A 23,966-nucleotide genomic window follows, 5' to 3' on the forward strand; every position below is an offset into this window, starting at 1 on the left:
TTAAGTTGCTAAAAGTAACTGACAGATTTTCCATGTTTCCATCAGATAGGCCACTAAGGTGTTGCCAGTGTCAGTATTTTTCAATTTTTTAGAGGTAACCAGTCTTATGTAGTTGTGGTGTTGAAACCAGCTAATTAGATGACGTAGCAAATGAAATTTTTAAATATATTGATGTAATTTTAATATATTAGTATATTTTAATATGTTGGTTGTTTGCACAGTAGTTTTGTGGGCTATTTATTTGTCAAATTTTCTGTACGAGTCAATAGTTGAAAATAACTAGCTAGCTAGCTAGCAAAAATCCCTCATGACCTGACAAGACATCTAGTTCATAAGTCAATCAATATTCCCTATCAACATTCCCAATCAACAACCCTCTCCTTATATGATTTCATGAAAAAGGAAAATGATGTAAGATTGTGTATAGTGTGTAACAAACCATAAGTTGCCACAATGCATTTACAAATATTCCACAAATGTCTCTGACCTGATAACCTATTTTTTTAAATGGCATTTTTATGACATGATGGTGTCATCCATTCAAAGGTGACAGACACATCAGAAGCGCAAACCACAGAAATAAATGGCATGTTACCAACTTTATTTTTTTTCATGATCACTTTTGTTCACAATAGCAATGCCAAGATGACGCTGAACTGCAGGTGACATATCTTAAAATGTGATTATACAGGGAGCTGTAGGGGTGTAATTGCTTCTGTGCGTGGAGCCATTTGGACAGGGTGTGTACTGTAATAGTCTATAAAACACGATTGAGTGACAGTATCGTCATTACAATGTCCAGGCGTGGCCTTGAGTCCACATGGAGTTATTCAGGGCTGTCTGGTGGGGGTCTCCAACTGACAGAAGCAGGAAATGCATACAGTGAATGGCACAATGCACAGCATTCTTAAGGCAAGGTTATAACCCATTCAAGTACCAGCACAGTGCTCGTTGGCACCGAGGCTGAAAACTATGGGGGTGCCCTCACGAGCACATGAACAGAGGCCTGTCAAGGGTTTCATTGTCTGACCACGGTACAAAGTAGATGCTCTCTTCATACGCGCCTTAGTGATGTCACAGCTGCCTTGCGCTAATGACCCTCTGATATAAACATGATCTGCATTACATTGGAGTTCTTTCTTCACACAGATGGTGTAATTTTCAATTCTGGATTCAAACATACTGTATGCCCTTCACTGGAAGCAAAAGGGACCAGTGTGCCTGGGCGGTGCTCTACGCCAAAGTGCCAGTGATGAAGTAGCTGTCCAGGTATAATGCTGTCCAAAGCCGCCACTTGGCAGCAGAGTACTAAAGCACTGTCAAGAAACGTCAACTAGCATTTCTATTTTGTTAAGGGTAACACTTTATATTAAGGTTAATAAACCTTTAATTAATACAGTATATTGATAAAATGTTACAAACACAAATTAACTGTTTTGCAGTGCTTGTCCTAAAGAAGACGGCACCCACCACTTACACATGATGTACGAAAGGTGTTGAATGTGTAAGTCAGTGGTTGACTTATCATGTGTTGGTGCCCTTAGGTCAATGAGAAGTGAGTGATGTCTACTTTAGAAAAGCCACTGATCCACCTGCTAAGAATGTTTTCATTAGTGGTTAATATAAAGTGTTACCTGAAATAGTTTGTTTCATTCCTTCTCCATATGCTCTCACTTTTGGCCTTTATTTGCTCAGACAGCAACAGAAAGACTGTAGAGCTGAAAGGGCAATGCATCTACGTGCCCCGACAAAATTGGAGTCTGTGCTGCTTCAGACAACAACCACTTTTTTCCCCCGTCTTGGGATACCCCAGGCTGGGTTGGGGGGACTGCCACTCCAACAACATGAATAACAGCCACGCCAACGAGCCACAGACAGCGTGGTGTCAAGGTGACACTCTCGAACAAGCAAACAGCGGAACTCCATAGCACCAGATTCAGCCTCGCCATGGCAACCTGTCAGACAGGTGACGTATGTACAAACAGCAGAGCAGAGAGGGGTCGAGGGGGCGGTCTGTAGGAATACGGAATGGTGCAGGACGGCAGGGGATGGTAATTGACGCATTTATTAAAAGGTATTTACAGGTGAAATGATTAACAAGCTTCAGGGCAGAGCTCTACTTCAAGCAAACACTCTTGCGCGGCATCACATCTTGCACATTTTGGTTCCTACTAACTACTTACTGCAGAAATAAGACAGGGAAAAAAAAGTCTTGAGCGATTCTTGCACACACACTAGCACATACAATCAGTAAATATTTGGAACAGACAGTTACGGTGATGCTAATGCCAGGGTCTTTGCGATGGGATTCGAGCTCTAGTGTTTTACCTGATGGGACATTTATCAAGTGTGGTTGTGCTTCAGTCTAGTATAGGTGACTATTAAGAGCAAACACTCTTTCATTCTTGTGTTCAAGATTTGGCCTAAAGATCTGGTGACTATAATATAATAATGATTGGTCATAATTTCACTATAAGATTCTGGTAATGTTGCTTTATGAAATACTCCTGGAGCAAATATGAAAAGCCTTCAAACATACTGTACCTTTCCCACAAAAGAGTACTGACAGGTGACCGTTACACTTGCATGTCACTATGTGGTCCATCACACTGCATTTGATTAATGCAGTGGCTTTCAGTCAGTGATTTGTAGCTTCTGCATTCAAAGCACTATGTCTGCTTTCGAATCTGAAATCACGTGTTTCGAACTCCTGCAAAGGAAAAAAAAAAGTGAAAGCCTGAAGGCTGAGCAGCTGATTCACTATCAGTGGACCTTCACTGGCAGAATACAGACTGACGTGGTGATCGGTGAACTAGTTGCAATAATCTACTTAGAAACGGTTACCCTACTGCATGACAAATGAGATTAATAGATGCAGAGTGATGTATGTATGTATGTATGTATGATCTTGGATACAGAAAGTTTAAAAAAAGTTGCATTTTCCTAGCCAAAACTCTTCAGACATGGGAACCTCTCAGGAAAGTCATAGAAAATGTCTTCAGCCGGAAAGCCCCACTTGCAGCTCCTTGTTTCGGCGGACCTCGGCAGCGTGCCTCTCCTGGAACAGATGTGGATCACAGGGACTGTGTGAGTTTGCAGGTGCTGACGAGCAGTGTTTGATCAAAGTATTCACATTAATGGTCACACTGCCTATCTTGGCCACAATGGCCACATCCTGCTCCAGTGGTACAAGACAATCTGGTGTTACACCAGCCTCCATGGGAACTCAGGGCCTCCTTTTTCGCAAAATTGAATCTGTGTTTGCTGTTTCCCAAGACAGAGGAGGATGAACGGACGCTGAAATGACACAGATGTCATGAAATGTGGGCCACATAGCCTGGCTTAGAAAATTATTGCCCTCTCCAAGTCATTCCTGAGTGCTCTTATCAGCAGTGCCTTACCAGCAGGAAAGCTTTGCTTTCTATCCTGTGCAACTACCTTGCTGTTTTGCTGACAGGATCACAGTGAAAGGGGAATTTACAGTGTAATTGATAGGAAGTTGAACCTGATAGCACAATTGACAAGAAATAGGATTCTACTTTTTAATTTACTAGAAACAAGGGTTTAAAGTGTAATTGGTAGGAACAGGCTCACCTTTTCGCGGAGCCGCAGCTTCAGGGCGTTCAGGTGGGCCTCGCGGTTCTCCTTGTTGACCTCCATCTTGTGGTTGAGCTTCTCCTCAGCCATCTTGCTGAAGTTGTTGTTCTCCTCCAGGGCCTTGTGCAGCACCTCCCGCTCGTGCTCCCTCTTCTCCGCCAGCTGCCTCAGAACCTGGGCCTCCTGGGACTGAGGGGGCATGGGACACGCACCCACGTCACATGACCCTGACCAATCACCTGACATCACTCACAAGATGTTGTTGCAACTAAGCAGTTCTCCTTCTTAACCTTGCGTTGGGCATAGATGCTACTCCCTATGTATGAAATATATTTTACAGAGGAGTTCCTCCTTTCCTTTGTTATTTTAATTTAACGTTTTTTAATCAAATGTCTTTCAGAAAAAGCAAACACTCAAATTGTAATACACTTTCAGTTTGTCATAACCTCCACTTACATGATCACTGCCATCTGTATGCTTGCTAGGGAAAAAACTGAGATAAATACCCCCTATGCAGACGATTGCTTTAAAAAGAGGATCCGTTTCTGGCACATTACCTGCGGGCTGGTGAGTAGCCTACATTTTCACAGCTGGGCTGCTGCCTACACATCACTCCACATACCTCTGTGAGCACAGCAAGGGCTCCCCCATGGTTAATGAGCACTGATACGCCTCGTGTTAAATATTCAGCGAGGCAAGAAATGGGATGTCACAGAAGTGGGGGTAATTGGTCTTCAGTGTGCTCATTACAGCAGAAATATGCAGTAGCAAATGCCATGAAACAACGCTTTCAACAAAATTCCCTGAAGATCAAATGGCGTGTCTATGTGTGTGTGTGTGTGTGTGTGCGTCTTGGGGTGGGGTTGAAAGGGGGGTTGTCTGTGATTATTGTCAGATTTGAAAATGCACATATTTCTTTGAAACACACTCATTCATATGCAACAGGGGAATAGCGCCGCTATCTCCTAGAAATAAAAGGCGAAACTCTCTCTCTTCCTCATGCCCATTGCTTCTGAACATGGAACAGAGCACATGGAGTACTTTAATTTGCCCACATTCATCCACATTATCTATCCAGTTCATCCTTTGTTACTTATTTCTCTCCACTTCTTTATCTCCCCACTGCTGTTCCAGCTTCAATGGGTTTATAGGTGCTGGGTAAATGGTCATATATGTTTAGACGTCTTTACTGACATGATTTCTCAGGTGGAGATTGAATCTGATACCCTCTGGTCTACAGAGAAGCAGTGTTGTTTTTTCAGATAGAATTGTTGTAACAGCTTGGATCCCAGGTGGGGCAACAGTATGCAACCCGACTTGCTTCAGTATTTATTTACCCTATAAACAGATAAAAGGTATTTCACGTAAGTTGCCAGAGCAAGGGCATCTGAAAAGTAAGTAAATGAAAGCTATGTTGCGCTGCCGCCATTCCAATATTAGAAGCCCGTTCCCAGGGGCTGCGACCCCCTCACCTTCCTCCTGTCCTCGGCCGCTTCCAGCCGCTTCTGGAGCTCGTCAAGCGACATGTCCTTCTTCTTGGGCGGGGACGCCAGGGGCTGGGGACGGTCGGGGGACAGGTCCGCCGGCGCCTTCAGGATCACCTCGAAGGACTGACCCGAGAGCCGCTTGTTAATGGGCTTCACCTCCATGTCTGCTGGGGAAAACAGCAAGGACAGACAAAGACGGTCAATGACTGCATTCACCAGTCAGCTTCAACTGAGCACAGGGAGAAAAGCCACAGAGACTGGCTGTTCCAGCCTCCTTCTGTCTGAAGGTCATCATTACCGCTTCACTTATATTTGATTTTTAAACCATAATAGTGTCTGTTACCCTGTTTATGGCCCATTTTAGCCGTCACATTAAAACCTCCACAAAATGCGTCCAAGGGCAAAGCTGTAACAAGGTCCCCTCTGTGATACTAGTGTGATTATGGCCCTTGAAAATGAAGTCATACAATTTTATTTGAGCACTTTCCATTTTAATCTCATTCTGTCATGTTGACATAGTCCTAATCTATTCATCAACCACATCTATTAAAAAATCCATTCAATGAGAGCAAATATTAATTACCAATGAGGTCTGAATCCTCTTATGTTGTCGCCATGGAATAAGGTAGCCTTGTGGTAATTACCAATATCTCATCACATAATTTCCCATGATCACTTTCACTCTCTGTTGTCATATCGCCTACATTAATGCATGAACATGGGGGAGATGATGGCAGACAGCTCTTTGAAGAAAGTGTTGAATAACAGTCGCTAATGTACGTTTGAGCTGCATACAGATGTCTTCGGCTGACAGGTAAAAGATCTAAAATGCTCCTAATTTGCAGAGGACAGACATATGTCAGAATGACATATAAATTAGTCAAGATCTGAAGATTGTTTTTTACTAATAACCTTTTTTTCTTATTTTGAAGAGAAGAGTGACAGGGACCCATCGCACTTGATTAGACTGGTGTTTCAAAGGTGAAGAGAGAGCACAATGTGGTTAGATTTTATGTGGGCCCCAGTTCCTGCAGGGGCCCCAACCTCCACACTGACCTCCATATTGGTAGATGCTGTTGGGGTGCGGCTGTGCGGTGAAGCAGGAGCAGATCAGAGACAACACAGACATCTCCTTCATTTTCTCCTTGTAGGCTGAAAAGAGGGGAGACAGATTTTTAGAGAAGCCCTGCACGCTGTGTGGTGGCCATTTGTCGGCAGGCTTGTCATGTTAGTAACCAAACTCTGCAGGCAAACCCTCTGCAAGCTGGCAAGAGCGAGGGTTTGCACAATAGAAGTGTAATCACTGACCAAGCCAAGCCAAGAAAAACCTTCTGTATCATCTGGCATGCCTTAAAATAAATAAAAAAAACATTTAATCATTTCGCGGTTTGGAAATGACATAAGACTTCCTTTCTCTGTTTGCTCAAAGAGCTTCCTTTTTCCTTAGAATTACATTTTCCAGTTATAGTAAGGCAGGCCTCCTTCCTGAGCCCATGTTATCATTTCCAAATAAATGTAGGCAAGTCTACTCAGAGGCCATGGGACAAGAATCGCAAAAGACATAAGAATAACATCAGCATAATTTAGCATCCCCGTGTTTAGCCCTTTGAAAAACACTATACCATGATGATTGTAGGTATATTACATTCGCTATAATGATACAACATACCATTTCAATATACAGTGCCTTGAAAAAGTATTCAACCCCCAGTACTGTTTTCACAATTTATTGTCTCAGATTCCAAATTTAAAATAGCCAGCTGGTCTACACAGTATTGTACATTATGACAAATTAAAAGAAACACAGAAAACCTTTCAAATATTTAGACAAAAAAAAACTAAAATTTTGAGATTTACCCTTTGTGAATACCCTTTGTGATTACAAGGCTAACCTTGCTCAGGTGCAAGATATTGTCTTATAAACTCATCAAATTTGTTGATGGTCTCCACCTTTGTAGGAAATAGTGGATCACCTGTTTTGAATTAATTCATGAGCATAAATACCTTCCCTTTCTATAAGGTCAAACAGTATGGTTGTATTTTCCATTGAACAAACCCGAATGAAGAGAAAACAGCAATCAAAACAAGTGAGGGATATAATTGTGGAGAAGCACAAATCTGGGGAAGGATACAACAGCATTTCAAAGGCGCTGAACATATCTTGGAGCTCAGTGCAGTCCATCATACAGGAGTGGAAGAAATATGGAAATACAGCCACACTGCTTAGGGCAGGCCACCCCCTAAACTTAGTCATCAAACAAGAATGGCACTTGTCAGAGAGGATACTGTGATGCCAACTGTCACTCTAACCAAGCTACAGAAGTCAGTGGCTGCAGCTGAAAATGACATCCATGGGTCAACAATCTCTAAACTATTGCACTAAAAGGGCCTTCATGGAAGAGTGGCAAGGAAGAAGCCTTTGCTGAAAAAAATGCATGTGTTTGCCCGTAAAGACTTTGCAAAAAAGGAAGATACTACAAGGATATGGCAGAAGGTTGTGTGGGCTCTTGAAACTAAAGTGGGACTATTCTGTCCAAGCTTGACGGGAAGATGAATGCTCACAATACATGGAAATTCTAGATAAAAACCTGTTCCTCTCTTCCAGAAAGTGTAAACTAGGGAAGACGTTTGTGTTTCAGCAGGACAACGACCCAAAGCGCACTGCCAGAGCAATAGTGGGTTGGCTTAAAATGAAGAAAACTGACATCTTAACCTCAATCCCATTGAACATCTGTGAGAAAGACCTCAAAATTACTGTCCACCTCTGCTCCCCAACTAACCTCATACAGCTTGAGCAATTTTGCAAAGTAGAAACAGGCTAATATTGCGCCATCGCGTTGTGCAAAATTAAGAGACTTATTCAAAAAGACTGATGGCTGTAATAGCTGCGAAAGGTGGTTCAACCAGATACTAAAGAAGGGTGATGAATACTTATTAATTGATAACATTTTAGTTCTTGATTTTTTAAAATTCATTAATGGTTTGTAATTTTATTTATTTTTTGGACTGTGCTGTTGCAGAGTTACACAAATAAGAGTGATTCACAAATACAAAAAAAATCTTAGTCTAATTAGTCAATGTCAGGTTGTGGAAATCATCTGTGTAAAAAAGGGGTTGGGGGCCGAATACTTTTTCAAGGCACTGTAGTTGTAGTATAAGGGGGAATTGAATTTGTAATATTACTACTCAATCTTTATAGGGTAGTACATGACAAGGAAATCCTGCTTATGTTCAAAATGACTGATTTTGACTGAAGGAATGATTGCTTTTCTGAAGATGACACTGATCATTTAAATCAAGTTTATCAGATAAGTTCACCATCTCTTTCCGTGCCTGATCAAGTGGCAATAAACAAGAAAAGTTACGGAGGTCTGAAAGTACTGATAATGGATGCTGGCTCACATCTCCCGTCTTTGAAACATTTAATGCGCTAGCATGTTTGGGGACTTTGACGCGGCAGCGTCCAGGAATGCCGCTTCAAAGCTTGGTCATGAAGACAGCTTCGCGAGAAAATGAGATCGGTCGACAGCTAAGATTAAAAGCGGCTCGCCACCTTGTTTCCCCTGTGAGAGCAATCTCCGCTCGTTCCGTGTGCCTGGCGAGAGCGAGTCTACCGATTCCTTCGGCAATTTAAGGGAGATTACCGTTTAACGATGATGTTGCTTTCAGCCGTCTAATCGACACTGAGCTGTTGGACACCCTGGGAAAATCGGCACTGATCAAATAAAATGAGTTTAATACAATGAAACCAGCCTCAATCTGGACAAATCCTTTTAATCTGTAAAGCACAGCTACAAACATGGTGGTGAAATATGTAAGCATAAATATTAAGTAATAAAATCAAACCTTTTGAGGAGCCCAGCACCAACGGGATGTTTTTCTCTTATCTCTTTTTTTCTTTATGAACGAGTACCTACACACAGTCAGCTGTATGTAATATTTTGCTTCATCCCTTTTAACTTGAATATTAAATTATATCACAGGCAATTTCTAATTTCAGTGTTATCCATGGTACCAAACAGGTCAACAAAAAGTGACATCTCACAGTATTCCACCATCTATATTCATTACCTCTGTTTCTCTTTTGCAGTATGTGTTTACCATGTGGTCACTGAGAATAACCTGCTATAGACAATGTGAGACAATGTTGACCTTTTAGGTTTCATGCTGGAATCACCCCCACACTAATGGGGACGGCTCCAGGCAGCAACATCTTCAGGCAAGTTCCTTTATAATATGTGTCATTTAGATGAATCATTTATGATCTAAAGTGCAAAGACCAACACTGAACTCTTTATGGCATAGGTTGTGTATTACAACACCTTTTGTAGTAGTGGCTGCAAAAAGGGAGAGTCACAAAGTACACAGTTAGTATTTTACATAAAAAGAATGATGATTTGGTTGTACCTTCATAATGTTATGAAAATGCAAAAATATGAATCGTAAAAAAGGTTCCAATCTCATTGGTTGAGAAGAGCAATGGGCAGGCTTTCAGTCGTGCTTTGAAAATCGTTTATCAGGCAAATGCACACGTTAGACCATTAAAATTCTGCAAGCTATGGGACCTTTTTATGTGCAACATGTCGATCTCGCATAAAGGAATCATAAAATGGTGCCGAGGAGATAATGACTGCCATTAATGGCCCCTAATTGGCAGCTGTCTAATGATAAGAGAGAGCGACAGTGAGTGTCAGAGAGTAAAAGACATGAATTTGTTCCTTTTTCACTGGAAATAAGGCATAAGCTTTCTGGACATTTCTTAGGTTCTTTTCAACCATGCGCGGTCCGCCCCCACACATTCCCTGAGCTTCAGCTGGAGAGCTGACTGTTTCTTTCCCCTTTCGCAGTAAATGACGATTATGGCAGATAACACCGTTTAGGTTTCGTGTTAATGTTTCCACATCTACAGAGAAACCATGCCAGAAGCAATCAAGGCCCCTGAATTCAATTGCTACTCTGTGACCAGTCATCTGGCGAGAAGCTATGTCTACCTGTAAGGTCCACAAAGATCAGTCGGAGAAGCCAAGGGACAAAAATAACACTGAAATTCAAAAAAATGAATACAGCAGTGGAATGTGCATGAGGAAGTGTGTATGTGTATGGTGGGGCAGGGGTAAAGGAGGCCATAAGGAGGTTCATGAGGATAATCATTTTTGTATGTTTAATCTGGAAGAATGAGGCTAGGAGGACAAGAGAGAAAGACACTAGAGACTTAAATGGATATACTGAATTTGATCATCATGTGTGTATACCCATATATCTTGTTATCGCAGATGACTGCATCCTGTTTATGGGAAATGGACAGCAGTCCAGTCTGCGGGGTAACAGCTAATGATTATAGTACCTTCATTAACTGGCAAATTCATCTGACTGGGCTCCACAAATACATGCATGCTTATAGGAGAAGAATTAAACATTTGATCCTGTTTATTCCCATCTAATCTCCCCGCTGTCATTTGTCATTCAGCACAGGGAGGACAAATGGCTGGGGCGTGAGGAAGGATGTGGGGCGAGTAGGCCAAAACGTGGAAAATCAATAAAGTAATCAGGTCTTTGAGGAGCCCCTTCAGCTGCTCTGAGAGTAGGGCTTCCTCTTAGGACAAATATTCTGAGTTTGATGCTCATTCATCCCACCTTGCCAACTCGTGCCTGGACTAGCGATATTCTGCGATAGCACAGGGACAGCTTTCATTGGCCCATTCATACGTCAAAGCCACGGATCGCTAATCCGTATGCCGGGGCAGGCAGCGACCATCCGGAGCGCTCGCCAAGCCCGCTGCACTCAGCAACGCATACTTTCTCACTCGCTCGCGCGTGTGATGGGTGTGGCACTGGTGGCAGATGTCATGTGACCAGATGAAAGCTGTGAGAGAAAACTGGCTCATAGCGAGATGGTCGTATTATGACCTGACTTCCTATTTTGTCCTGTCGGGGTCGTGCATTATTAATTTGGCCAGCCTGCAGAGACTGATTTTATGACGCAGGAGGGTCCCTCACATTGCCTTCACGAGCCTGATGGCAGAGTCCTGGTGTGAACAGACCAGTGGGGAGGGCTTGCTAAGTGGTTGTTCTTCCGCAAGAACAGCATGCAAAGGCCAAACTGTGGCGGACTGTCCTTAAACGAAATTGAGGCATTTAACTGCCTTTTGGCTGCTGAAGCACATATGGACTACTGAGGAAAACTGACCACTGATAAAATATTCTTAACATCCTGTGACAAGTGTTGACTTGCTTGACAATACCAGAGGCCAAGGATACGAACATTGTACTGAAGAGAACAGGGTTTTTTAACCCCTTTGGCTCATAATTTTACCTATCTAAAAAAAAAAAACAATGTATTTATGGTGTATACATTAACAATAAATATAGCCATTGCTATTAGTAGCAGTCATGGCAGTTTTTATACACTCCATTATTATATAAATTTGTTAAGATGTGTAGTTTAACCCTCTCACAAAGAAACCCCATTCAAATTTTCCTCTATTGTCAAGCCAAGAAGAAGAAAAAGTAAAGACTAGAATAAATATATTTTACAATCACATTGTACTTTTAGCTATTATGGGGTTTATCATTTAGGTTTTATGGGCATACCAATGTTGCACTTATTAAGTCATGATATCATTGATATATTATTTAATATACAGGTTAATTTCCCATCTCATTTTCAATTGATAATATAAGAATCCATTATTATAATCATTATCATTCCTAGGCAATTAGAATGTTATGTAAGTAGTAACATAAACTTTCCGCTCACATCCTTTTGTACAGTCTTCTTAAGACCTCTTTCATTTCTCTCAAAGACTTGATGGTCTCTTTTTCCCTTACAATGCCATACAGCTTATTGAAGAGCTAAATAGAAAGGAACAGCCTGTCTTAAACATTAAACGATAAGATCATTATCCCCTGTGAATACCATACAATTTTTAAGACCAATCTTGATGGCAGTAACTTGGGAGTGGATAGGTTAATGACCTGTAGCCCAGGTTCCCTCTTAACACTCAATCCATTCACATGAAGTACTTTCATATTGAAAGTACATGAAATATTTAAAGATGTGATGGGTGTGACAGGTTGTAGTTGTTGAGTGCTATAGCACGTTTAAATAGCCATATGAATGGTGGTAGCTGATGTATAGGTGTAGCACATTAGCCCACTTTAAATATAAAAGTCTGCATCAGACAGACCATTCACCTAGTCCACTGAGACTCCTCCTAACTCGACTGAGAGAATTTATTCATTGCACTGTGCTGCTGGACAGTTTGTCTTTGTCTTCAGCAGTTTGAAGAATTTAGTGAACTCTCATCTTTTTGTGTGACCTGCCATTGCTGTGTTGAATGTGACATTTAGTTAAAATCCTTGGCTGATTAACACAACTGTATGGAAATGATGTCCTGGCACTCAAGGGTTACGAAACGCTTTTTGTGCTATGAAAGTACATAAAAATGGACATTTGTGCTGAGCTCTGTGTCACAGGGCTTTTGTCTGTTTCTGAGGGCTTAATCTCACCCATGTTAAGGAATATTGATTATTCAGCACAGGGCTTGAATACAAATCTTCCGTCCTTGTCAAAACATGTATGACTTTGCCTGACAGCTATAATCTGGTGATCAACCATCTGAATCCAAATATTTTCCATTAGCATTAGAGGTCATATCTTGACTAGCTGCACCGCACAAGGCCCTTAATGAGGCCTTTAAGATGCCGGTCTTACCCTCCAATCCTTCAGTTCTAATGGTGTTCTAATTTTGCTCAGCCTCTCATCATTGTACACAGGGCTGCAAGCTCATCATTGGAAGCTGCACCGATTTTTCGGCTTGCCCGTGCTTTGCCTGGAGGGGTGATCAGAGAGAGAGTGGAAGCGGCAAGCTGGTGGGTGGATGGTGATTTGTAGCCTTGTTTGGGCTTGTTCAAACACCGCCAGTAGTGATAACAAAATGTGGCCCTTTAAGAGATCTTCCTGCATCATGGGAACAGGGATCAGTAGCCAACGTCTGCTGCACAGGCTGCTCCAGACACCAGGAGACTGTCTGTCCTCTGCCATGTAAACCTGGCAAAGGAGACCCACTGTCCTTTGGAATGGCCGCCACAGGTCATCGGCCACAGCCCCCTTCTCTTATCTTACTTTCTGACGTGCCTGCTATTTCTAAAACCCAGCCTAATACCTGAGGCTGTGACACAGTGAGGTCACTATGTGCTGATGTGTCAGTTTCTGTTCTTTCTCAGCTTAATGCACTCTTTGGCCAAACCTATTCCCGGAATAACAGTGGTGATCTGGGTGCCAAATGCTTTAGTCAGCAGTGAGCAAGCACAAAACTGCGCATTTCTGGACAAGTTTGGGCTTAAGTGTCCAAACCATTATTGACATTTTTTAATGTAGCCCTTCAGTATTCAGTATGCCGCTGGTTATTACAGCACTGTTTGATGGATTGACACATTCACTGGTCTGTTGTTTTCTGTATGTACTGTTGTTCATCTGAATAATACAATGGCTCCATATTGGGATCAGATACAATACAGCTTCTTGTTCAGTAGTCAGATCCATCAGTATGTCCTATCGTAATAAATAAATGAACAATTGGTTTAGAACCAGAAATGAGTCTTGAAAACATTTTAGTGGTATTGAAATCTTACAAATGACATAGACAAATGACATTCCATACAGCCTTTTGATTGCTGCTGTGATGTGTTAATAAATGTGTGTGCTCTGTATAATTACTGTTGTTGCTGTTATGCCTAAATGGTTACATAAGGAGCAGCTAAGCATCATCATTTCTTTTTCACGACTCCACGCCCCCACCACCACTACCATCACCACCACTTTAACTGAATGGTTCCCCAGTTTCTCCAGCAGAGAGGACTAATAAAAATAAGTAACGGTTAAAATTAATAGACATGTATAGAGGTTGACATATTTAGCCTTCACAGTTAATGGAAATGAATTTCTGGTATATCCAAGCCAAAGACAGCTTTGAGGTGATTTACAAGCAGTTTTCCAGACTATTCCACGAAGGACCACCTAGACGGCTTCCTCAGGTGTCGGGGTTCTGTCTTCATTAGAACCCTGAGCAGCAGGGCCTGTAAATCCTCGAGAAAAGGCACCAGTTTGCTGTGTGGTGGCCCTCCGTCGTAAACGCTGTCTGGAAAATTGGATCAGCATCGTAAATCTGCCAGGGGCTCGCAAAGGCCACGGGCTCTCAGAAACCACTTCCACAGCCTGAAAGTTGCTTTGCCCCAACCGTAAAAATGGGCAAGGGGAATGAAAGAACGCAGGACAGATGGAATTACGCGTCCCAGGTCTGGACAAATGGGTAGGGTCCTTCTGAGGCAGCCATGATCTTCTTATCGGAAAAAGCATCCCTGTGCCCTGCCCCTTTTAAACGGTGAGCTTCACCGTGTCAGAACACAGAGTTCCAGGCGCAGCGTAGCGTACGCATATCAAAAGGTCTCCATCAAGGAATTCAGGCTTGCAGTACGGCGGGGCTGTGATGGCAGTTTCAGTCTAAGCCTTTGCCTAGTCACGTCCTGAATTATTTAACTCTCTGCCCCTCCTCATCCTCGCCTGCTTGCGGCTTGTTAATTATTGAGACGTTCTTATTAGAAGAGCGGCGCAGGAGCCTGGAGATCTTCCAGGAGAAATTGCAACATGAGGGAAGCGTGGAGAGGGTTGGGGGCCCACAACTGGCTGCCCGAGGTTTGAAGAGCGCTCCATCTCAACAAGGATGCTCGATTAAAGAAACGTGCCCACTCTAGCAGATTCCTCTGGCGAATGGAGACACTCTTGATTCTTAGCGCTGAATCAGCTTTCAACATTTAATTGATACCCTGCGTCTCCAGCTGGCCTACTATGAGGAGTCCAGCCAGCCAAGATGAGCCTCCTCAAGTTACCCACAGAATTGCTGTTAGTATGGAGTGATGAGGGAGGACTGCTTCACTGTTCCAGGGAAAAAAGACAACTCTCTGATGGAAATCCCAGTGCTGACTGAGCTGGAGGTTGCACTGAGCTTAAAGTGAATCAGATAGGATCCGTATTATGATAGCTTGCAAGCACCACAATGGTTTGGCGATATTTCTTTGAGCTGGGTGTTGAATTCTCTCCCCCTTTTTCATAAAATATGTTTACCTCAGCTCTGAATTCATTCTGCCTGAGTGGCTCACGCAGTAAAAGCCAAGAGCTGGATCTGGCTATTCCCTGGATTCTCATAACAGGCAGGAAATGCAGCGACGGCCGTAACCGCGTCAGGTTTATTGTCGCTTAGAGAAAGGGTGGGTGGAGGGAACTTACTGCACTGCAGCTAAGCAGCAGGGCAGTGCAGCAGAGGCCCACAGCCACTGTCCGTGGTGCTGATTAAGACCCTTCCACTATGTGTGATCCTTATCACTGGCCCACCGCTGTCCCTCGTGCTGATTCTGGCCCCACCTCTAGAGAAACATGTGGCTGCTCTGCGACAGATTGACTGCGCCTAAGTTAAAATTTCATTCTGAGCAGCGTGATTCATCAGCATTGCAAGGCTAAAGCCAAGAGCTTGATCTGGCTGTTATGTCAACTGCATTACTGTATTATGACTATATCATCATATATTTATTTAGCAGGCACCCATACCTAACATGTAGTAAAAAAAAGTGTTATGTTTTGAGAAAGCTGAAATAATAAACAACTAAGCCAAACCACTACAGATAACAGAGCGTTCGTGGAAAAATTCAGCTGCCATGTAACACCCCATTTCAATGATAGCTACTTACTGAGTTTACAGCATTTGGCTTCATAGGTCATATCACAAACATGAGATTATTTAATTCCTTTTATGGCCAATGCAGGGCTCATAGGACTTTTAGTCTACAATTAGACTACAATTAGTCTTTTGACACAAAAACTAATGTCAAAATAAAAAAGCATCTTGGGGTAAAACTGTAAAACCCAACCAGAATGCTCAAATCAATATCACAAATTTTGAGCCACAATTTCTTTTTCGCTGGCAAGACATGAAAATTCAGATTTAATTAATGTCCATGTTTATTTTAACTTTCCTACTTTCTTAACCAAATAATTCCTTAATTATATTGACCAACTGATCTCCAATTATGGGTGGATTGTGCAGCTCAATGTTTGACTCCACTGTTATTCTGCAAATGCCTGGAGTGCTGCCTGCTGGCTCCCATCCCATAATAATTTTGCTGGCTGAGAACGGAGGAAGTCTCTTGTTTATTTGCCTCTTTGTCAGCTTTATTGTTGTTGTGTATACCCAGTTTTTTAAATGGAGTGGTACTCCCATGAGCCATGATTTAAAATTTAGGTGTAAACTAACTGACAGTACATTTTCCAGTCTACTTTCAGTTTTTTTCCAGTTAGTCACAGGCACTCATCCTATCCCCCTGAATAATATATCTTTGTCCATCTCTCTCAGTATCATAATGCCTCAATCATGTTTTTCCTCTGTAAGATCATAACTAAGCCCAGTTGCCTTCTCCTGTCACCTCCAAAATACTCAGTAGACTGGATTGTGGACAATAGAGGTATGACCTTGGGTATTTTTCTTATATTGTGCTTTTAACTCAAAGTCTCGCATTAAACCCCAACCTATCAAATTCTTTACTGAGATTATTTCTCGTGAGTCAAGACTTACTTGTGAAGTACACAATGACACAGAAAGCATAGGCTGTATATGATTTCCTTCAGTTCTTTTATGTTGAATAGATAAGTTTTACATTGTTCTTTCTTTCCATTCTCTTTCCTCAAAGCTCAAACTGAAACTAATTTACTGTGGCAGTTTTGAAACCTACACGCGAGGCTGGTGCGCTGATCTCCCTCAGTGTCATGTTTGCTTGCATCCGATTACAAAACACAGGGGACCCTCGCGATACACACAGAAAGGAGCACTGCAACCAGATCTCCTCCAGAGAGAGTGCATCCCTGGAAAAAACCCTGTAAAGGCACCACCCACGGTCTGAACATGACGTGCTGCGGTCTGCAAAAAAGGAAGAGAAACTGCGAGCCACGAACTTTGCTTCATCAACGCTTCGTTCTGCTCCCGGGTTCAGAGTCATAACGGTGTGTGATTAATGAGTGGGCGTCTCTCTATTAGATTCAGCTCTTCGCTGCTGTGAATAGCTGATTAGGTCTGAGTAACTGTGCTGTGAGTCCTGCACTCAGTGGTGGCCTGTTCACACTGAGGCACTGATCTGTGTTGGGCGACAATGAGGTCTCTCTGTTGGGGGAGGATGGATAGCGAATTTGGGGACTCCTGGGAGATAATAAGGCCCTCATTTAGAAAGTGGCTATTTGTGTTTTAGCTCTGAAAGCAGAGGATCACACAAAGGTTAGCTGGTCTTGATCAAACAGTAAATGGTGCCTTTGAAAATATATTTTATTATTGTGACTTCATTTAGCAGATGCTGTTATCCAAAACAGCATACAAATTTAATATAGCATGATATATGAAAACAGCAGATACAGGTACATAGCTGTGAGAATGACAGAAAATATGTATTAAGGTGAAAAACATTATAACAATAAAATCATATTATCTAGTAATTATTCTTAAGAGCAGTATATTTGTATTATGCAAGACTAAACTCACAGCCTCACAATGAACTGTGAAAGTAATATAACTATAAGTCATAGCGTAAATGTGGTGTCACACAGTTATTTACGGATGCAATATCAATTTGGATCAAACTTCCACTCTAATCATGATTAAGTGCAAGGTTGGAAAAAGTCATATGTTTTGAATTCAGTGTAGCAATGAACCAAAAGTACTTCGATTCGAGTGATTCGATTTTGGGTTCTTAGTAATTTTATTTCCAACAAAAGATGATGAAGAAGATTAGGGGGATCATTTTTTTTATCTGCCTCCCATCTGAGCTGTCAGTCATCTGAAGCCAGCTAGTAACCATTAGCTACTGTGTGTTGTACTTGCTGTGCTTGGCAGCATCTGTCTTTCTCATTTGCTTCTACATGTTCTCTGGCTAAGGTGTGAAGCACAGGTTTGGCTTCTATGATCCAATGCATGCTAGCTCTATAGTCCATGCTCCTCTTCTTCCTTGTACGGGGACGGACATGTTAGTGGGGTGGGGCCAAATGCTTAGACTAAATTTTCACATGATTCTAATTGAGTGTAAGTTCTTCTGATTGAGCTGTATATTTTGGGCCCTCTGTTCATTCCTGTTTCCCTCTTAAGGATAAAGCACATCAGTACATTTTAGATGACTGCCATCAAAATAAATGCACACCTGTGTTTTTTAATTGTAATTTCACAAAATATTTTTATATTTAGAATAATGAAATCATCAAGATTAGACATTAAACAACAACAGCACAGCTGGCTGTTTTTCCACAACATCTGGTCCCCTGAATAACTGCATCTCCGAAGCACAATGCAACATCTCTCAAAAGTCAGGAACACCCCTGACTGAGCCTTGATTGAGCCGTGATTAGAGCTGTATCAAATTAACCCCCCATACACACTTACACACTCACACACACACAGGTGGCTAATGACCTAAACTAAGCTGTGGGTTAAGAAATGACAACAGCATGGTGTCACTGTCAGCCGCTCTCCCCCTGGGGAATCTCTGCCGAACCCTTCTGATCCCTTAATAGTAACTGCGTGACGACCACTGCCAGAATGAATGCAACGTCCCTGGCAAGCGTATTTAAAAAAGATCAGCCTTGTCTGAAAAACAGATGTTGTACATCTTAACCTTAGCACCTGTAGAGCACACAGTGGGGAAGATCATACACTTTGGGTTTGCTTGCACATCACAAAATTGATTTGTGGACATACTGTTCCTTTTGTTAATCTGACGGATCATATAATCTAACAATATAATTAAGCAATTATCTAAAATTCAAAATTTTAGAGAGTTTTACACTCTTTCACATTGAGAGGCCCAGCCAATTAGCACACATTAACAGCCTCTCACACTTTTTATCAACAGAGGAGTACATAGGGGTTAAGGGTCTTGTAATTGCCAAAATTGTGCGCCCTTGGCACAAACCGCTTGACTGGAGCTTCTGGAAAAAGCGTGAACAGGGTTTCTGCTCACTTCCCCGTTAGCGCAGAGGACGAGCCGCGTGTCCACGACCGCTCGGTGTGAGTCGTGGCACTGCAGAGACTGCCTTGGCCCACTTCTGTCTTCCCCGCGGGCACCTGGGCTGAAATATTTGGCAGAAACACATTAATCTTTGCTTGATGACCCTTTACCCGCATCGGCCGACAAACCGCAGGGGAGCATCAGGAGTTCTTATTTGAGGTTTCTGTTGCCGTGCTCAGGCGCAGGGCTGGTCGGCCTGTTCTGGGGTGCTGCCTGGTGCAGGCCTCATGGAGGCAACGGCGGCTCAAGGCCTCAACACCATCAGCAGTGCGGATGCGGGCCCCAGCCATTAAGAAGAGGTTTCCTCCGCAGTGCACTGACAGACAGTTAACGCCTGGGCATTCCCTAAGCACCAGAAAAGTGATTTCATAGACACTCTGCCTCTGACTCGGCTGTCAAATCTGTCTTGGAGAGACAGCCGAACGTCTCGAGGCCCGTCTTCAAGGCGTGCTCGGCTACCTTGGAGGCGACGTTCGGCGTCACAGGAAGTGAATAAAAATTCAATAATGAGGCCTTGGAGGAGTAATCCAATTTTCCGCTCCTGTCCTCCAGTCTCCACTCCTTCTCCAATAATCCCCCCGACTCCCCGCACCCCGCACACCCCTCTCCCACCCCCCGCCTCAGCTCTCTCCAGCTAATTGTGTTTCCTCTCCAGAACTGGGTCACATTTCACAATTTTTAATATATAAATATAAATTGTATTTACAATCCCCCCCCCACCACCAGCACTCTGTTTCATCTTCACTCTCTTTGTTTCCCAAGGCCCGGGAGGAGTTTTTTTAATGCTTTTGTTATTTCAGCATCTCGCCGCTCCGAGTTTTTTTCCCTCATTTTCCCTTCCTCCTCTCATTTTTTTCGATCCCTCTCTCACATGCAGACAGATGATTTTTCCCTCATGCAGACATCCCTCCTTCTTTCATATGTAGATGCGTTAAACAGCGCAGTGCCTCGACAGCAGACCCGCCCGGGAGATCACTGCAGCTGGAAGCCCACAAGGGGCCTCTAACAGGGAGTGCAACAAACAGCAATGTGGTGCTGATTTGAAAGAACAACTTTTCAGCACAACTTAGAAGTGTGTTGAGTATGCATTTGGGAGACAGGCTCTTTCCAAGCCCCAGGTGTCTGATGCACAGATCTCAGATCAGTCTAATTAGGCAGGGAAGGATCTGCATTGGGATGCCTGGTTCTGCGTGACAAGATGAAACACAGCAGTAAATGCCTGAGTTCAAAGGTCAGATCAACACTACTGTGTCCAACAGAACAACCTTGACTTTTAACCTTCGCTTCGCCCGGAAAACGGCACCCTCAGCTCAATCACACTGTGCAAACCATTTTCATCCACAGACAGCAGATCAATAAATGTGGCTTCTTGAGGAGGTCACTTCCTTCCAGTGTACAAAGAAGATAAGAATGTGTTGTAACTGTTTCCTCTGTGATATTTGTAAACAAATTGTAGAGATCATAATACACAATATCATGTGCAGATTTATTAATTGTCACATGTTCAATGGCTGTGGTGTTTTCTTTTTATTCCCGTCGGCCAACAGCAGCTAGGCTCTCAGAGGAGTCACACTGGGCGTGGCTCCCTGCACAAATGAGCACCATTCTGTTCCCCAGTCTCCCATTTTTATTGCACATGTCTGTCTGTGACTGCTCGAGAACAAAAGGCACCATAATGCACTGTGTACTGTTTAGGGTGCCCCTCAACTTGCTACTGCTGGAGACAGAATGATCCCAAAATGCATTGCTGTATGCTTAGGGTCCATTAGGAGAGGGATACATCCCAGATTGCATCGCCATCCTCAGCATTGCACCATCAGTGAAGCTCTGTGATGTGTGTGTGTGTGTGTGTGTGTGTGTGTGTGTGTGTGTGTGTGTGTGTGTGTGTGTGTGTGTGTGTGTGTGCGCAGTAAAGTTCACGCCCGCACATTATTTCATTGTTACGTGTGTGGAGAGTTGCTGTCCATGCACAGTGTGTGATGAATCCACAGAAAAAGCCAATCTTTCTGTTGGAACACATTTCTGAAAATCTTTTCTTCACATCATTTCATTTGCATTGTCTCTATTGCTTCAGTGAGATGGACTCCCATCCTTTCCTGTTGTTCTTCTTTTCTTTATAGAAAATTAATAACCACATACAGTAATATGGCTGGTCCGGAGTATGAAGACTAGAATAATAAATATATGTGAAATATAGCATGTATTGCAAAACACATAAATTATTCATATTATCATTTATTGTATGCCATTTGTGTATATATTTTCTGATGTGTCTGATAATGTAATAGTATATATTTATGTATATATGAAATGTTTCAGTAAAATTATAATATTTTTGCAAATAAATAATTAGATAATTTCTAATATATGCAGAACATATAGTGTATAAAAATGTCTTATTTATATTTTAATCTTATTTGTGATTACTTTTTGTAAGGGTCCACTCCTTTCTTTCTGTCTTTCTTTTTCCCTTGCCTCCTCTCTCTTTTCCTGTCTCCCTCATCTGGATGCGGCCGGTGACCCAGCTGCATACCGTCTAGCTGTGAGGGTGGTGACGCTGGTCTCTGTGTCTGCTGTCAATGTCTGTCGATACCTCCAACGGACTAATTAAAGGGGACCCGCCTGGCTGCCGGCAGCACTGGGGCGTGGAGCACCTGAGGACCGCGTCCCCCTCTGATTTTTTATCTTTCGTTCTCTCAAAGACCGGATTAAACGGGGGAGCCTTTTATATTTTCACTTGACCCACCCCCGAATCCCCCCCAAGCCTTATCAATACCGGCAACTAGCTCACACACCCATTCCTTCTCAGATTCAGATATCTCTCCCTCTCTCCCTCTCTCCCTCTCTCCCTCTCCTCCTCTCTTCCTCTTACTCACACACACATATGCCCCCTCTGCACACACACACACACACACACACACAGGGGCACACACCCATACCAGTTCAATGTGCAACAGGGCACAACTGACAGTGACCAATTGCTTCGAGATGTCTTTTCATCATGTTGTCACATAAAAAATACAAAAAAAATGTTCATACGCATTCTTTCTGAACCAAAAGACCTCTAGTTCCCCAATTGCTGCCGCATTGCAAGCCACCGTGAGAGAGCCCAAATCTGCATCACCGACTAGGAATTTTACCGGTACCTTAGTGTTAATGGAAAGCAGCAGCCATGTCAAGCCAACATTATGTTTATGCCATATTCCATCTTCACTGAGTTAAAACAGCTGCTGCAAATGCCTGCCGACTTTCTAGTACCTAGAAGAAAATGTGTGTCCTTTTTACGTAACACAAGGGGGTATATATATTATTTATCATTTCCAGTGACTACCTCTTCATCATAAATAAACCATATCCATATTTGTATGCTTTATTAGACAAATGCTGTTATGAGGAGAGGCAGGAGGGGGAAGCAAATATGATGCAAGACAGTTTTCTAATTATCTGGAATAAGCAAAATATTGCTTTCAGAACAAGAATATATAACAGTATGAACATGAACATATGAGAACATTTTGCAAATTGAGCAGACAGAAAGGAAACCCAGATTTCTTAAACTAATACTGTGATTAAATGCCCTTTAGAACTCAGCAAGCCTTACAAATGCATATGATGAAAACATGGAAATACCAATCGTAAAAATATGCATCTCTCAAAATAGATAACTACAGTCCCACACAGACCCCTTGTCACAATCCCTGGCTGTATATGTTACATGCAGAGCCACAAAATAATGGCTTAACTTAATGTCATTGTGCACAGTTCCCTCAAAGCCTTTAAGTGGATCTGCTGAGCTTATGAACATCTCTGAGCCGGATAGCAGATTTTATTTGAGCATCCTACCTGATACGGTGCTTGCCATGTTGGCTGGAGGAGCAGAGCCGAGCGGGATGTTGCCGGGCGGAGAGGAGAGAGTGTGAGGAGGAGAGAGGAGAGAATCAGGGCTGGGTCTGTCTCTACGGCTCAGTGGCGCAATGCCGAGGCGACCAGCTGCCTGGTGAACAATGAGGAGCTCAGCGTCAGCTCTATAGGGCTGTAACCTGCCACAGACGGGGAGGGGGATGGGGGGTGGGCGTTGAACAGGGAGGCAGACATACGCATGCACGCGCGCTTGCGCATACACACACCCACCTGCCCATACCCCCCCCCCTCCCCCCTCCCCCACCTCTCTCTGCATATTAATCGACAAATCGCAACCCCTCACTACTGCGTCCTTAATGTCACAGGAGCCTGCCATGCTCTCTGTGGGCTTAGTAAATATGCATGCTTTTACTGGTGGCTGCGTGCTCTGGTGGGGGTGGGGAGAGGGCCACACCCTTCCCTTGTATCTCCCTGAAGGCAGCTATGTCTACAAACAGGCTCATGAGGGTCTTCCACAGACGACTGGCGTTAACGTCTCCCATCACTCCCGTAGAAGGCTCTCTGACACATTCCAGCTAATTGAATTGAACGTTGCGGCGCGCGCTCTGCGGGAGTTTCCACAGCTGTCACTAGTCTCCAAATTAATATTTGCGGGATGAAAAGGTGCATTTTTTGCCACTCTCGGCCTTGCTGTGGCTGTGGAAAGCTGCAAGGTGAAACAAAAAAAAAAAAAGAAACAGCGCTGTTTTCAAGAGACAAACTGGAGGTGACAAAGAGGGATGAAAGGTCTCTCTGCTCCTTGCTTTTGTTAGAGCTGTGAAAAAGGTGAAGCCGTGATAGGTGGTGAAAAACATCGCTTTTCTGGGGAGAGCGAGCACCAATGTTTACTCCGCTTCAGGCGGTTCTTCTCACTTCGCTGTCACACGG

The 23,966-nt window shown here is 43.1% G+C and overlaps 1 protein-coding gene across 2 annotated transcripts; it reads right to left on the bottom strand.

Annotated features, from left to right (window-relative positions):
- Window positions 1-580: 580 nt before the first annotated feature.
- On the bottom strand, window positions 581-23,239 carry LOC118781182 (stathmin-3-like). 2 transcript variants are annotated; one of them, XM_036534100.1, is made up of 5 exons: window positions 23,022-23,239; window positions 6,141-6,236; window positions 5,070-5,248; window positions 3,595-3,786; window positions 581-3,058 (listed from the first exon to the last, which is right to left on the bottom strand). In XM_036534100.1, exons 1-5 carry the CDS (start codon window positions 23,038-23,040, stop codon window positions 2,999-3,001), a joined length of 546 nt encoding a protein of 181 aa, XP_036389993.1. In that variant the 5' UTR covers window positions 23,041-23,239; the 3' UTR covers window positions 581-2,998. The 2 variants fall into 2 exon arrangements, with proteins under 2 accessions (XP_036389993.1, XP_036389992.1); XM_036534099.1 differs by having other exon boundaries at window positions 5,070-5,251.
- Window positions 23,240-23,966: the final 727 nt, after the last annotated feature.

This window comes from Megalops cyprinoides, chromosome 7 (genome assembly GCF_013368585.1).
Source record: "Megalops cyprinoides isolate fMegCyp1 chromosome 7, fMegCyp1.pri, whole genome shotgun sequence".
NCBI classification, from domain to species: Eukaryota; Metazoa; Chordata; class Actinopteri; order Elopiformes; family Megalopidae; genus Megalops; species Megalops cyprinoides.

Excerpts from the sequence above, each read along its gene's own strand:
- LOC118781182 (XM_036534099.1), bottom strand. Across the intron at positions 3,787-5,069 it reads CGGCCGAGGACAGGAGGAAG|TCCCAGGAGGCCCAGGTTCT; the intron begins GTGAGGGGGTCG and ends ATGCCCCCTCAG. Across the intron at positions 3,059-3,594 it reads AGCTGCGGCTCCGCGAAAAG|GAGAGGCACGCTGCCGAGGT; the intron begins GTGAGCCTGTTC and ends CATCTGTTCCAG.